The 14,392-nt window shown below is 39.5% G+C and overlaps 1 protein-coding gene and 1 long non-coding RNA gene across 6 annotated transcripts in view; one reads left to right on the top strand and one right to left on the bottom strand.

Moving 5' to 3' along the window:
* Positions 1-4,234: 4,234 nt before the first annotated feature.
* Positions 4,235-5,290, bottom strand: LOC122554078. Its single transcript, XR_006312913.1, has 2 exons — positions 4,989-5,290; positions 4,235-4,433 (listed from the first exon to the last, which is right to left on the bottom strand). It is a non-coding gene; the product is annotated as an uncharacterized LOC122554078 (long non-coding RNA).
* LOC122554029 (testican-3-like) overlaps positions 5,290-14,392 on the top strand; it is a 544,992-nt gene continuing 535,889 nt past the window's right edge. For 4 of the 5 annotated variants that reach the window (XM_043698527.1, XM_043698526.1, XM_043698525.1 and 1 more), the window contains exons 1-2: positions 5,366-5,514; positions 5,679-5,840. In XM_043698527.1, the coding sequence (XP_043554462.1) occupies positions 5,679-5,840 (162 nt within the window). In that variant the 5' untranslated portion in view covers positions 5,366-5,514. Of the gene's footprint in view, positions 5,315-5,365; positions 5,515-5,678; positions 5,841-14,392 lie in introns of those variants that run through there. The other variant, XM_043698524.1, reaches the window with a different exon arrangement.

The following is a 14,392-nucleotide window of genomic DNA, read 5'->3' as shown; positions in this document are numbered from 1 at the left end:
TTCCTGTTGTCAACCTTCAGAAGCAACTTGTGCGTCTCCACTTTGCACCTTTGATGATGGGCAAGGGCAGAAACACTAGGAGCACCGTCAGGTCCAGCAATTGTCTTTTTACTCAGCCATATGCCCCACAACATGGAAGAGGGGATAGACACCAACATCTAAGCTGGAAGGAGGTGATAGCCCCACCATAACGGCTGCAGGCAAAGGATCAATTCCCTAGCATGTTTGAACACCAATGTTAACAAGCCTATTATGTAGTATTGTATCACTTCTTATTATCCAATTTTATGACATTTTCATTCCACATATATACAATATCAAATGCATTATCCTCATCAAAACCTCAGTACTTGATCACCTAGAGACCACAATCTGTCTTTCATAATTCCATACAGTTTCCAGTAAGTAAATTACACTTGTCCAAGTACCTATTACTTTTGTCCCAAATTAACGTTTCTAAAAACTATCCCAGAACAAATTCAACTGACTGCCTGTAGTTACTGGGCTTATTCTTCTACTGTTTGAAAAAAAGATAACAGTTTGCAATTCCCCAGTCCACGGATACCATCCCAGTACCTAAGAAGTGGAAAGTTATGGTGAATTCCACCACAATCTCCACGCATCTGAAGATGAGTGTTATGTGGTCCTGGTCTCTTATCAACTTTAAGTATAGCTGGCCTTTATGGTCCCTCTGTTTCAACATTTCCTTTGGACCATCTGGTACCTCAACTATTTCCTCTTTCCTCATGGGTCTGATGACAATTTCTTCCTTGATGAAAGGTAAGTATGAATTACTAATTTAGTACCTCAGTAATGCTCTCTGCTTCCATGCGTAGTGCTCCTTTTTGGAACCTAATCGGATTTTATTACCTTGTTTTATGATAGTATGGTTACAGAATATTCTTTTTTTAAGATTTTCCAGCTGACCCTTCCAAAAATCAGTTCTTTTTTTGCTTGGATTTTCTTTGTTCTAGCAATTTGACATCTGTCAAACACACCCTTTTCTATTTCAACTCTCTATTTCATTCATTATCCAGTGAGCTCTGACTTTGGTTGCCTTAACTTTCCCTCTCATGGGAATGTACTTTTCTAAATATTTGAAGTTGAAACATCTATTCTTTAAAGACAGCTAATTATAGTTCTGCCTGCCAATCATTGATTCCAATTTACCCAAACCAGATCTGTGCTGTTTTTAAACTACAGGATCTGGTCTTAGGCCATTGAAATTGGATCACTTCCAATTTGATACTGTTTCTCCAGATTGCTTCTTCTCCTTTTCCATAGCTAACCTAAAACTTATAATACAATAATCACAGTTCCTTAATTGAGAAAATGACCTAATTTATTGCTTAAAACCATATCAACAAAGTCTCCTCTCTCAATATAAGGGAAATGTACTGTTCAAGAAAATTCTCCTGAACACACTTAAAAAATGCTTATCACTCTCTTCCCTTCACACTATTATCTCAGTGTACATTGGGATAATTGAATTCCCCCTATTTCCATTCTATAGTTCTTGCACTATTCTGTGTTTATCTGCAAATTTGTTCCTTTTTAAAAAAATTTCCCCACATTCTGGTCTCCCTCCTATCTTAAAGATGTTGTGAAACTTGAAAGGGCTCAGAAAAGATTTACAAGGATGTTGCCAGGGTTGGAGGATTTAAGGGAGACGCTGAAAAGGCTGGGGCTGTTTTCCCCTGGGCATGAGACTAGATTAGGTGAGGATATCTGGTCAGCATGGGTGAGTTGGACTGAAAGATCTGTTTCCGTGCTGTACAACTCTCTGACTCTATGTTCATGACTTATAGAAGACATCCAGTAGTGTAAAGGCATCTTGATTGCTTCTTCACCTGAATCAACTAGATTCTATCCTTGACCCCTTGTCTCTCTCTCTAGAACTTCAACATTCTCTGTAATCAATACTGTTACCCTTCTTCCTTTCTCTTCTTAGAGCACCATATATCTAAGAATACTGAATACCCAGTCTTGCCCTTTTTTAAGCCAAATATCTGTTGTCACCACATCACATGCCTATAATCACTATATCTGTATGTAGCTCACCAATGTTGTCAATAGATAATGACATATGAAAATCATTCAGAAGCATTTGTCACAGTCAACAGATCAGCTTGTTTCTCAATTTCCCAAACTTCAACACCCTTTAAAACTATTCATGTGATAGGATTTGGGGCAGCATGGTGGCTCAGTGGTTAGCACTGCTGTTTGATAGTGCTAGGGACCTGGGTTCAATTCCTGCCTCGGGAGTTTGCACGTTGTCTATGTGGGTTTCCTCCCATGATCCAAAGATGTGCAGGTTAGGTGAATTGCCATGCTAAATTGCCCATAGTGTTAGGTGCATTAGTCAGGGGTGAATGTAAGGGAATGGGTCTGGGTGGGTTGCTCTTTGGAGGGTCGGTGTGGACTTGCTGGGCTGAAGGGCCTGTTTTCCACACTGTAGTGAATCTAATGGAATCATAAAACGGCTACAGAAGACTATTCAGCCTATCATGATTGTGACGGTTCTCTGAAGCAGCAATTCACCTGGTACTACTTACTGCCCTGTCTATTCTGCATTCGTTTTCAGGTAGTGATACAATTTCTATTTGAAATTTTAAGTTGGCATGCCTCCACTACATCATCAGATCCTAACCACTCCTTATGTGATGAAAGTTTTCCCCAAGTTGCCATTGGTTCCTTTGCCCGTTGCGTTAAATCTGAGCCTCAGATTTTGAATTCTGCCACTATCAAGAACAATCTCTTTTACACTACCTGCTAGACCCCTCATGGTTTCAAATGCCTGTATTAAATGTCCAGATGAGAAGTTCCAAACCTCTGCGAATCTATTCCGTACTCTTCCGGATGCTTTCAGATCCTCCTGAAGACCGAGACCTTAATCAACAGAAAACCATTTCTTTGTATAAGGATTAATGGATGTAAGATGTCTAATAAATGGTCTCTAATTATTAATTTATGTTTATGAAAGGATCAAGAATATTTTCTAAAAGCTTTTCCTTGACGTTCTCACTATATGTGCGTCTACGCTCAACCTGGTAGACTCATACGCCACACAGAGCCTGTAATTGTACAGCGAAACATTCAGTCCTATACAGCGTTCTGTATGTCATGTTAGTTGCGCACGTTTTGAAAACGATTAATTTAACCATTCCATCGACTAAATTCGAGTTAAATTCCGGTGAGGTTGGAAACGCAGCCGCTATACTGATAGACCGCAAGGAGGCGCTCATGACCTTGACTTCAGTGTCGTGCGAGATTCAGATTTCTCAGAAATCAGGCAACGGAGTCCTCGCTGAATTTCCTGGCCCGCCCGAGTTCAGTTACCTAAGTCTCTGAAAGTGTCCAAAAGCTAACACAACCGTCAATATCAAAAAAACCAATTAAATATTAATGTTCATTTTGAACAATGTGCACGTTGCAGGCGTTGATTTGTTGCATTACTCTTGTGAAAGGTAAATTGAAAAGTGTTTGTTTAGCTTTTGCAGCTGGAAAACGTTGCAGGAGTTGATTTCAGATGATTGGTGTGCGCTCAGTGTTTCGCCGACGAATCGCGGCAGGCAGCCGGAGTTGTCTTTGACGGCAACGTTGCATAATCCATGGCTAGGGTTCGTCAGTGCTTACAATTTGAATCATGCTTCTTGTCACTGACATAGAATTCCAGCTTACTTTAGAAATATTTTCACTGAGACAACACCCCTTCTAAGTTGGCGCAACACTATATTTTAAATAGCCCGTGTAGAGTTCTGAACCCTGAAACTCAAGTCTAATTAGTTTGTGATATGGTAATTAACGCTATTGCCTTCGTACATCACACTGCTTAAGATCACATTAAATCCCTTTCTGGGACAAGCTCCTTGAATTATTAATTATTTCCACTGAACTCCCTGCACTCAAGCGCCTGTAATGGATTCCTGGCGTTGACAAAGGGCTGTAACTAGAGCTATTGATTGTGTTCGAGAAGCCAGCAAAGATTTTAGCCACCTCGCTGTCCCTATGGTTTTCATGTGTAATATGTATCCTCCATTTATCTAACAGGTACGCATGAGTATTATCAGAAAGCGGAAACCCACGCTCCGGGGATCAGATAAGGCACAAGCAAGAAATATTGTTGTTTCAAAAGCTACCAACGACCATGTCACTGTCACAATACTTATAACCTTTAGATCAAATAGGATAATAGTCATTACATTGATGAACTGTTTAAATGTCCTCACATCAATGAACAGAAATAGATTTTATGATACTTCAACTTTTACATTTGGATAACTTGGGAATGACGAAAAATCCCTTCCATTTCTGCTGGTTTTGCCCAGCTCGGGTTCTCGGATAGCTCCAGAGGCTTTTTGCTTCGGGAGACTGTCATTTGTTGGCCGAGGAAAAGGGGGTCAGGCGCCGCCGGTGGTCGGAGACGTGTGAGTCTGCGAAACAGTTAACCAGAGCAGTTGTCACTGTTGCAATTAAATTGAACTGCATGTTTTATTTAGCAAATCATTCATAACGCAATCATAATAATAACAACTGCAGCACCAACCGTGAGCATTAAATCCTACAGTAAAACGTTAATGGTTATTATTTGAGAGGAGTATGAGGGCGCTGCGAATTGCTAACAGTTTGGTCATTCGCGAGGACGATAGAATGAAAAGGCTTTTGAATCTGATTACACAGAATTGACCAGACATATCCTAAGGGGAAAGCTCGGACAAGCTTATTTCCGACGGGGATCGGTGGCCACGCATTTTCACAACTTTTTGCTTTGCTTTTCTTTAATACCATGAGTTTTGAACTATTAGAGGGCGGGGGGAAAGAAGCCACCAAAACCTTTTATCTTTGCCTCAACAAAGTCCTGAAGTCGCTTTGTGCATCCACACACGTGTCTGCTCGAAGGGAACAAAAGTAACACCCCGGAGCCAAATGAATTAGCAAGGACAAGAATCGAATCATTTTAAAAAAAAACCTGTGAGAGGTTCACCAACCTCATTCTTTTTTGCTCATGTCGCTGCTCACGTAAATCGGGCTTTAAGTGAAATCAAACTACTTACTGGCAAATTAAATTCAGAAAACAAACAAACAAAATAAAAACACCTCAGAAATCTGTAAGAAATAGTGGGATACCCGGGCTCAGGCAGTATCTGTGTTAACTTTTCAAGTCAGAATTGAGACAACAACAAGAAGAAACAAATGTCCGTGGGGAGGAGGGATAAATGTGATCAGTGGGAAGTCCATCACTTGGCGTGTCCACATTGATTAGTCACGACAGCGTTGGCCCTTTCACGCGGCGGCTGCGCTCGTTTCCCTGAAGGTGCACACGCCCTCACCTTCGCCTTAACCACCACCACCACCAGCCTGGGGAGGGGGGGAAGCGCTCCCGGCCAGGGTTGGAACGAGCGAGCGCGCACTGCGCTCGTGCCCGGCGCGCGCCCTCGCCGCCTGGAGTCCCGGCGCTCGAGCCAGTCGCGTGCGGAGGGAGAAGGGAGCTGCAGCGGAAAGCAAAGAGCGAGGGTATCCAGCTCTCTCTCTCTCTCACTCACACACACACACACACACGCTGGGAATTTAAACAGCAGGCTTTCAACTTGTTCTCGCGCGTTGCTTTACTCCCTTTTACTTACACTGTCTTCCTCCCTGCACCCCCCCCCATATTCCTTTCTGTCTCTCTTTCACAGATGATAAAGGTCCTGATATGTGTTGTTGTTGTAGCCTTCCTGCAAACAGAAGGCAGGCAACGGGCGACGTCGGACAGCGGCAATTTTCTGGATGATAAACAATGGCTGACTACTATCTCGCAGTATGACAAGGAGCCGGGACACTGGAATAAATTCCGAGACGTATGTACCTGTTTCCGTGTTTGTGCCTGTGGTTTGCAGCAGGGATTGGGGGGAGGGTTTGGGCGAGAGACGCTCTCTCGGAGTCCGCTGCTGAACTCCGGGCAATGTGTGCACCGCGCTAACTGCTCCCATCACCTGGCGTTTCTGACTTCAAACTCCAAACGTTTCAAAGTCTCCAGCTGATTTAAGCTGCGCTCACGACGCTCTGTGGTTTCAACTTCGTCCTTTCCAGCAACAAAGCTTGTTGGTAACTAATTGAGTCAAATGTCGGTTTGATGACTGATATTTTGTACACTGGCAGCGCAAGCAATTGTTTATCTCTGTCCATTGAAACACCCCGAATTGACAGGTTAGGCTTTCTGAATATACCGCGTTAGCACAGGCCGGTTTGAGTTGAACAGGTACGCGGAATATTCAACAAAACATGGGAATGTGGGGACCTCGCAGGTGCCCTCCTTCACTTGATCAGATCAGTACGTTTTCAATATCCCCCCACTGCCGCTGGACTACTTGACTCTTAACGCCTTTGCTGATCTCCAATCGATTTGCCTTTTTTTTTTCATTTGTTTGGACGGCGTGCCGGCAGTTTTCTCCCGACATTCCGATTCAGATGGTCAATCGCACCAAAAAACTGAGCTAACTATATCTGAAGAGAAGTCACTGAATTAGTGGCCTGATATTTTTCGCTCGTGTGCGTTGGCAAGAGGGCGTTCAGAGAGAGTCAGCGACGGTGCTGACAATCTGACTGCACAAAGTGTTTTCCTGCAGACTAATCAGTGGAACCCCCAAACGGGGTGTGAGAGGTGATGATGACCAGCAGCCTAACTGGCTTGCTTTTGAAAAATGTTGGTGCGTAAAATTAAACTGCAATACTTTCATCGATATCACAATCACGACCGCTCAGCTGCAGGTATAATGTACCTGTTATTTGCATAGGTGAACTTAACGACCCACCTAAGGGGGAAGCAAAAGAAAACTAGAGACGAATAACACCATACCAGTCTGCCCACATGATAGTCAAATTTTTGTTCACCTTATATTTTATTTCTTTTAAGGTCGGTGATTTGCTTCTGTACGTTTTTGACTAAAAAGGTAGGGAATAACGTGACAGGCGTTTTTTTTTAAAATCAAAAAAAGTTTTCTTCAAGCCAACTGAATAGGGAATAATTGTCCTGAAACTTAAAACTGTTGACAGGTGAAATTTCTTTTTTTGTTGTTGATCAGTTTTGTGCTAAATATCAAATTAGACCAAGATTAAAAGACAATGAAATGTCTAAGATCAAAATAACATGAAAGCAACATTCTGTGGAAATTTGACTTAAAAAACAAGGGAATGTTGGAATACTTGACTCAGGCAGCACATGCAAAGAGATACTTTCCAGATAAACTATTTGTAATCACTTTACTGGTTAAGAATAAATTAACTAAAATGAGTAATGTAAGTTCTTAAACAAAAGGAAATGTACAGAAACAAGATAACATTTCTGTTATTTTTCAGTATTATACTGTTTTCCTCCAAGATTGCAAAATTTAAGGAAACGTATATTTTATATAAATACATTATAACATGACATTTCATTTAGAAGCAGCAAAGTATAACTAAGTCCAAACCCTGAACATGTTGGGAAGCTTTCTTCTCCATCACAGGTACAGAAATTTTGTGGAATTACCATTGGAAATGAGAATTGGCCAGCACTGCAATTGGCAGGTAAGCTGTATTGCCACTGACACCCATGAGGGAAAATTGATAGTCGCTTCCACCTCTCATCAGAGATTAAAGCCATCTTTTGGCTTTCTCACAATATCCCTGAAGCCCCTTCCTAAAAACATATTTGTTTCAAACTGATAGTTTTCAGTAACCTTTTCTGGTAATGTTATTGCACAGCTGCCCTTTTCTGGCTGAGCCATTTTGATTGACTTTCCTACTTATACAGTGAATTCTAACTTCTAGCATTTTAATTTTAAACTAAAAAAAATTTCTTTGTGATCTAAGAGAAAAACATTCATTGAAATACATAATTTAGAAAATAAAATGTACCTTACCAGAAATTTATACCTGGCCAATTTAGCCCATCTTTATTGCAACAGCATCCTTATCAAATAAGAGATGCTGTCACGTCTTGAATTTTGTGTTCATTTGACCAGGTAGCCAATGTTGCTGCTGACCAAGCTCAAGTCCTGAACAATCATTATGGAGCTGAGAAGTGGGAATTTTCCACTGCATAGTGTTAGTGACACTCCATTATTAAAAAAGCACTAGCAAGCGATCTGCAGCCAGAGCTGGTAGAATGGGTAAGGAACATTTGAGCTGCGAGATTTAAAGAGAGGAATGTGAGTTTATGATGTACACAATAAAGAAGAACAAATTCAGGGAGATTAGTTGACTTCACCAAAGGGAGGATTGGATTCATCTTCTAGCATGTGTTTACTGGTTCCCCTCATCCTATTAAACCTTGTTTTCTTCTTGTAACAATAGTCTCTGTGAACAAAGTACAGAGCTTTACATATGCATGAAGGCCCTTATTATTGCAACATACTGATTACATTACACATGTCCAGCTTTGTCAGACCTTTTTCAACAAGCACCTCTAACTTCTTAGCGGTCTCTCTATCTCTCTCAAGATCAATAATAATCTTTGTATAAGGTAGTGATTGTCTGTGATGTATTGAGTGAAATTCCAATCTGAATGCTGTCTTACACCATAGCAGTACAAACTACCAAGATTTGCAAATTAGCCTGTGAAAACTCAACGTCCTGTCTTTATCAGCAGCAAAGCACATCAAATATCAGATTTATCTACTATATATTCTAGATTTTTCTTGATTGTAACATGGTGCCTGGGTGTTCCATTCATTATATTTCTAACCTGTAAATCTAAGAGCTGTGATTCTCGCAGTCCCTCCAATGCTTGGTCCTGTTGGATATTATGGCAAAATGAAGGTGCTTTACACTGACAATTATTTGTATCACTTTGCGTGGATTTTGGTCCCTGTTGCACCCATCAAAACTGAATTTGATTCCACGTAAAGGAGACAATTGATATTTTAAATTACCTGATCTGCAAGGAGTTAGATTGTTTGTTTCTATGGCCTGAATGCACTCCTCCTTCTGCAGGAACCAACCTCTGCCCTACTGGAGGCCAACTCCCTTGGCATGTAACTGAAGAGTAAGACTAGGGAATGGGAGGGTAGAATGTTCAAATTAAAAAAGTCTAACATTTTCTTTCATCATCCATCCTGATAATGATTACTCATAAGGGCTCCTTATCACTGTGTAGGCATTTTCCAAAGAAGGCTAAAACCTAATATTTTTCTTTTGTAAAAAGGTTCCAAGAGATTACAGTTGAACTTGTGTAAAATCAACAGAAATACTGAGGGGATCTAATGCAATTTCACATTTTGCACCTTACTGCATAGGAATTATCTTACAATCTCAAATATCCAAAGCCATATCTGTGGTGGCATTCTCACGTCTAACTTAGTAGGTTGTATGTTCAACTCCACTCATGACATGAGCATACAATCTAATAGTTGACAGTTTAATGCAGCATCAGGAGGTGTTGGGTACCAGATATTAGACTGGAATTGAAACTAAGGATGATGTGCTAATTCAAATGATGTAAAAGATCCCATAGAATTATTCGAAGGAGTGTTTGGGATTTCTGCATGGTGTGCTGGCTAATGTATATCCATCAAATAATATAACTTACAGATTATATGATCATTTTCACGTTACTGTTATGGGATTTTGCTGTGAACAAATTGGCTGTTGTGGTTTCTAAATTACAGCAATGACTACACTTGAATAGAGTACTTAATTGTTTGTAAAGTGCTTTGGGATTTCCTGAGTTTATGAAGGAGCTGTAAAAATGCAAATCCCTTGTTGAACTGTATTTGCACGTACAGGTCCACCAGGTCAGTTTTTCTTCCCTGAGTCTGTTTGTAATATACTTGATGATTTTCCATATAACTTGGTAATAACTACAACTCTGGAGATTTAACTTAATGTACAACCTAGAGTATATTGTCAGTCTATTTATCCATTGGTGTATTCAGTTTTAGGGTTCTTTGCACCAAGATCGTGACTAGCACCATCCCATTCTGCCGACATCTCATGAACGCTGACTCTAATCCTGCTTCCTTCTTGTCACAAAAATCTAATATCATTGCCCTTGCTTTGATCCATTGCCCTCAGAAGGCTGACTCTGCCCTGCTCTGTTTTTGTAAGTTTGGCAGTAACTGCACTCAATCCTGTCCTATGTTGAGTGTTTCGTTGCATTCTGGTTTCCGTGTCCAAAATAGGAATACATTAGGATAAAAAAAATCAAAGAACTGTGGATACTGGAAATCTGAAACAAAACCAGAAATTTCTGGGAAAACTGGCCAAATCTGGCAATAAGTGTGGAAAGAAATCAATGTTTTAGGTCCGGTGACTCTCCTTTTAGAAGCAACCATACCTACTGAGTATCTCCTGCAATTTCTGTTTATGTGACATATTAGGATAGTTCTGTAGATTGTAAACACAGAATTTAAGCTGGAACATCATGTTTCCCAACCTTATTATTACAGCTAATTTTACAAGTACTACTGAAAATTGAAAATGATTTAAATGGTTCAATGCTCAGACAATCAAATTATTCTGCTGTAATATCTTGCTTTGTCCTGAGTTCAGAGGCAAGCAACATTTTCCTACCCTACAGACATAAAAGAAATGCAAAGTCTTTCCAGTCTCCCTTCCAACTATTGTCATTATTGTTGTTTTCCACTCACTTGCCCTTGTCCTTGGCTTTTTTCTAACTTGTGCTCAATTCAACTTAGAATACTGTTGCATTTATTCCACTTTTAAGTTTCAGATCGTTTTTTAAAATCTGATCTTCATCTATAGCCAGGGAAGGTGTTTTATGACTCCTTTTGTTTCTTGAGCAATATAAAAGGTGAAAGAAATATTGTAAATTGGAAAAGAATACATGTTAGAGACAGGAACATACATTTAGAAATATACAGGATTGAAATAATGATAATGGAAAAGACAAAATACAGGGAGAAAAACGTGGAAGACATAATTTGCGTGGAACAAGATGGTGAGGTTTTAAATGTTTATTGTATTAATGTAATCACCGTCAAGAAGAATTGTGTCTGTATAGTAACCAAGGAGGGCATTTGTGATAAACGTGAATAAAGTAATGTTGAGTGGGAGCAAATGTTAACGAGTGAGCTTAAATTTAGTAAAACCCCAGTTCCAGATAAGATATCTCCTAGGTTGGGAGGAAAGGAAAGAGGATGCGAAGACCTTGATTTTCAAATCTTCTTTGTGCACTGGAGAGATGATTGGAAGACAATAATATGGTACAATTATTCAAGAAGAATAGTGAGGATAAGGCCATTGAGTTTAACATCAGTAGTAAGGAAACTTCTGGAAAGAGCTCTGCGGAACAAATTTTATCACCGCTTGGAGAGTCAAGGATTAATTAGGGCTAGTCAGCATGTTGTTATCAGAGGATGACCATGTCTAACAAGTTTATTTGAGTTTATCTAATCTAACATGTATGTAATAATGTGCACCCTTTCTATTTAGCACTTCCAGTAACATCATCTATTATGTTTTATCAGCTTTCTCGTGTCTTTTGGAAATGCAGAAAAATATGTTTTCTTCCTTTTGGCCTTTGATATGAATGAGTGAATCCCAAATCCTGCGTTATTTGATCTCCATTGTAGGTGGTGTCACTGCCTACTTATTGTTTGAAATATCCAATATCTGTTTTCTACTTCAGGATACTTGGGGAAACAACTTGACTCATCCAAGTGGATTTTGCTATTTTAATGTTCTTTCTTGCTTACAAGTTCCTCTAATTCTGATTGTCTATTTCCTGGTACTATTTACTACTCTTGAACCTTCCTTCCATGGACCTAAGGCACAGATGACCCCATTCCTCTACTACTGATTGAGTTTTTGTTCACATATGCCTCCATAACCTTGAAACCACATATTCCTTTTACATACATGGGCCTTGGTTTTCTGTAACTTCCCTTATCAATCTTCCAGATTTTTATTTAGATGGTTTGATGTTTTAATGAGAAGTTTTGGGTTTCTGAAAGCCATTTCTAAGGTTTTCCAAACCATGTATATTTTATTTTTGATCCTTAATTTTGAAATGCTGGCTTGCTACTATGTTAAATAATTAAATCTTCCTCATTCACAGTTAGTGGAAGGTTAACGTTTTTTTTTCTCTGCATGGAGCAGAAACTGGATTTGGGGGAATGTTGTTGTAGCGTTGGATTTATGTTTGGATTAAAATATTGTCTTTTCAAGTTAATAGCACTGTAACACAGTGCTGGGAGGAGGAAGATGGAATAATTATTTCTACAGGTGCTAAAACGAGAGTACAGTTCATTGTTAAGAGCAAGAAAATGATCTTTCTTTTAAGTTGCTACAATGCAGCTGTGTTTCTGTAGGAAATTAATTTATTTTGTCACACAAAACTGTGAGCAGTTATGCAGGGTCATAAACAGCAATATGTATTTGAATACTTCATTCTCAAATTGCTTGCAAATAAAAGTTAACACCCATGTCTCAAAACTTTAGTAATTAAAAAGGAACTTGCATCTAGGCAGCAACTTGCAACCTCCTCCAGAAGGCAGGTTCACTCAGCACTTACCTGAAAGAAGGCTGCAGGAAATGGCTTCCACAACAGTCAGATTTTTTTGCGACAATAAGTGACAAAGTTACGAGAGTGCCATCTATAGGAGTTACAGGAAACGTGGGCACTGTTCAACAAGACAAACACTCATAGCTGCTATGAACTTTGAATTTTCAAAGAGAATATTAATTAAAATGAGTTTGGATGAATTTCTATTCATCAATTTCTGTAGATCTTTTTGTTGAATTGGTTATTTTCATACGTATTTATGAAAATGTGATTATACATCATCTTAACTGACTGTACCATGTTTGATAAATTAAATTGTAGATCGAAAATGTTAATTTATCTATGGCCAGTCCAACTTGTCATTATTTTAAATTGCACACCTGGAAAAATGGTAGATGAACTGTATTATTTGACCTTCTTCGAAAAAATTTACTACAATGATTTTAAATCAGTCTGTTAATCCAAAAATTAGAATATTGATTTTACCTGCCACCTAAAACAAATTCAATTCAGCTTGCATCCCAGATATTTCATTAATGAAAAAGAAGCAACATTTAAATTGTTCCAATTGCAAAATTCAATGATGCATTAACATAGAGCTGCTATGTGGGTCACCTACCAGGAAGAGATTTATTCCGATGATGCAAATGTTCAGTCTTTTTACTTTTTAACCACTAAAGGTAGCACATACTAGCATTCTTTCTGCTCTTGAATACAAATTCTTTTTCTTCCCATGCACACTCTTGTTGTATAACTTCTGGATATTGTAATCATACTCCGAACATCACCAGCCCTATATGCTGCCCTGACTGTCCAGTACTATTACTCACCGTAGTTTATTCACTCGTGGGTTGTGGCCATTACTAGTTAGACCATTGTTTATTGCCTTTTCCTAGTAGGCCTTGAGAAGGTCATGCTTATTTGCCTTCTGGAACTGTTGCACTCCTAGAGCTGTAGGTAGACCAACACTGCTGTTAGGGAGGAAATTCCAGATCTTGACTGAATGGCGTTGAAGGAAAGGTGATACTTCCAAGTCAGGATGGTGAGTGGTCTGTAGGGGAATTTGCAGGTGATGGTATTCCCATGAATCTGCTTCCATTCACCTTTAGGTGGAGTTAGTTGTTGGTTTTGTAGATTTTTTCCTAAGGAACTCTGATGAATTTCAGACGCATTGCATCTTCTAGATGTTATGAAGTGTCAGTGGTGGAGGGAATGGATGCTTGTAGATGTGATGCCAATCAAGTGGACTTCTTTGTCCTGAATTGTGTCATCTCCTTGAGTGCCATTGGTGCTATACTTACACTGGTGAGTGGGTAGCATTTCATCACATTTCTGACTTGTCTTGGAAATGGTGGATAGACTTTGAGAGTCAGTCGTGAATTATTTGCTGTAAGACTCCTATTCTTTGACCAGCTCTTGTTGCCAGAATATTTTTATGGCTTGTTCAGTTCAGTTTCTGGTCAAAAGTAAATCCCAGGAGGGTGATGGGGGGCGTTTAGTGATTGTAACACCACTGAATGTTAATGCAGTGGTTAGGTTCTCTGTTGGAAGAGATGGTCATTGCTTAGTATCTGTGTGAAATGCATGTTGCTTGTCACTTTCCACCCCAAACATGGGTATTGTCCAAGACGTGCTGCATTTGGACTGGATTGTTGATGACACATTACATCACTTTTTACTGATGGTCAAGAGTAGACTTATGGAGTCATAATTGGCCAGGTCAGATTTTTCCTTTTCATTTACAGCATACATTTGGGCAATTTTCCACACTGTCAGATAGATACCAGTATGTAACTCTACTGGAACAGCATGTCTAAGGGTACAGTAGGCTCTGCAGGTCAAATGTACAGTGCTATTGCTAGAATGTTGTCAAGGCCCATAGACCTTAGAATACTCAGTGCTCCC

Source organism: Chiloscyllium plagiosum, chromosome 1 (genome assembly GCF_004010195.1).
Source record: "Chiloscyllium plagiosum isolate BGI_BamShark_2017 chromosome 1, ASM401019v2, whole genome shotgun sequence".
In the NCBI taxonomy this organism is placed as follows: Eukaryota; Metazoa; Chordata; class Chondrichthyes; order Orectolobiformes; family Hemiscylliidae; genus Chiloscyllium; species Chiloscyllium plagiosum.
The sequence above is the reverse complement of the archived record's forward strand: the minus strand, read 5'-3'. Positions and strand labels throughout refer to the sequence as shown.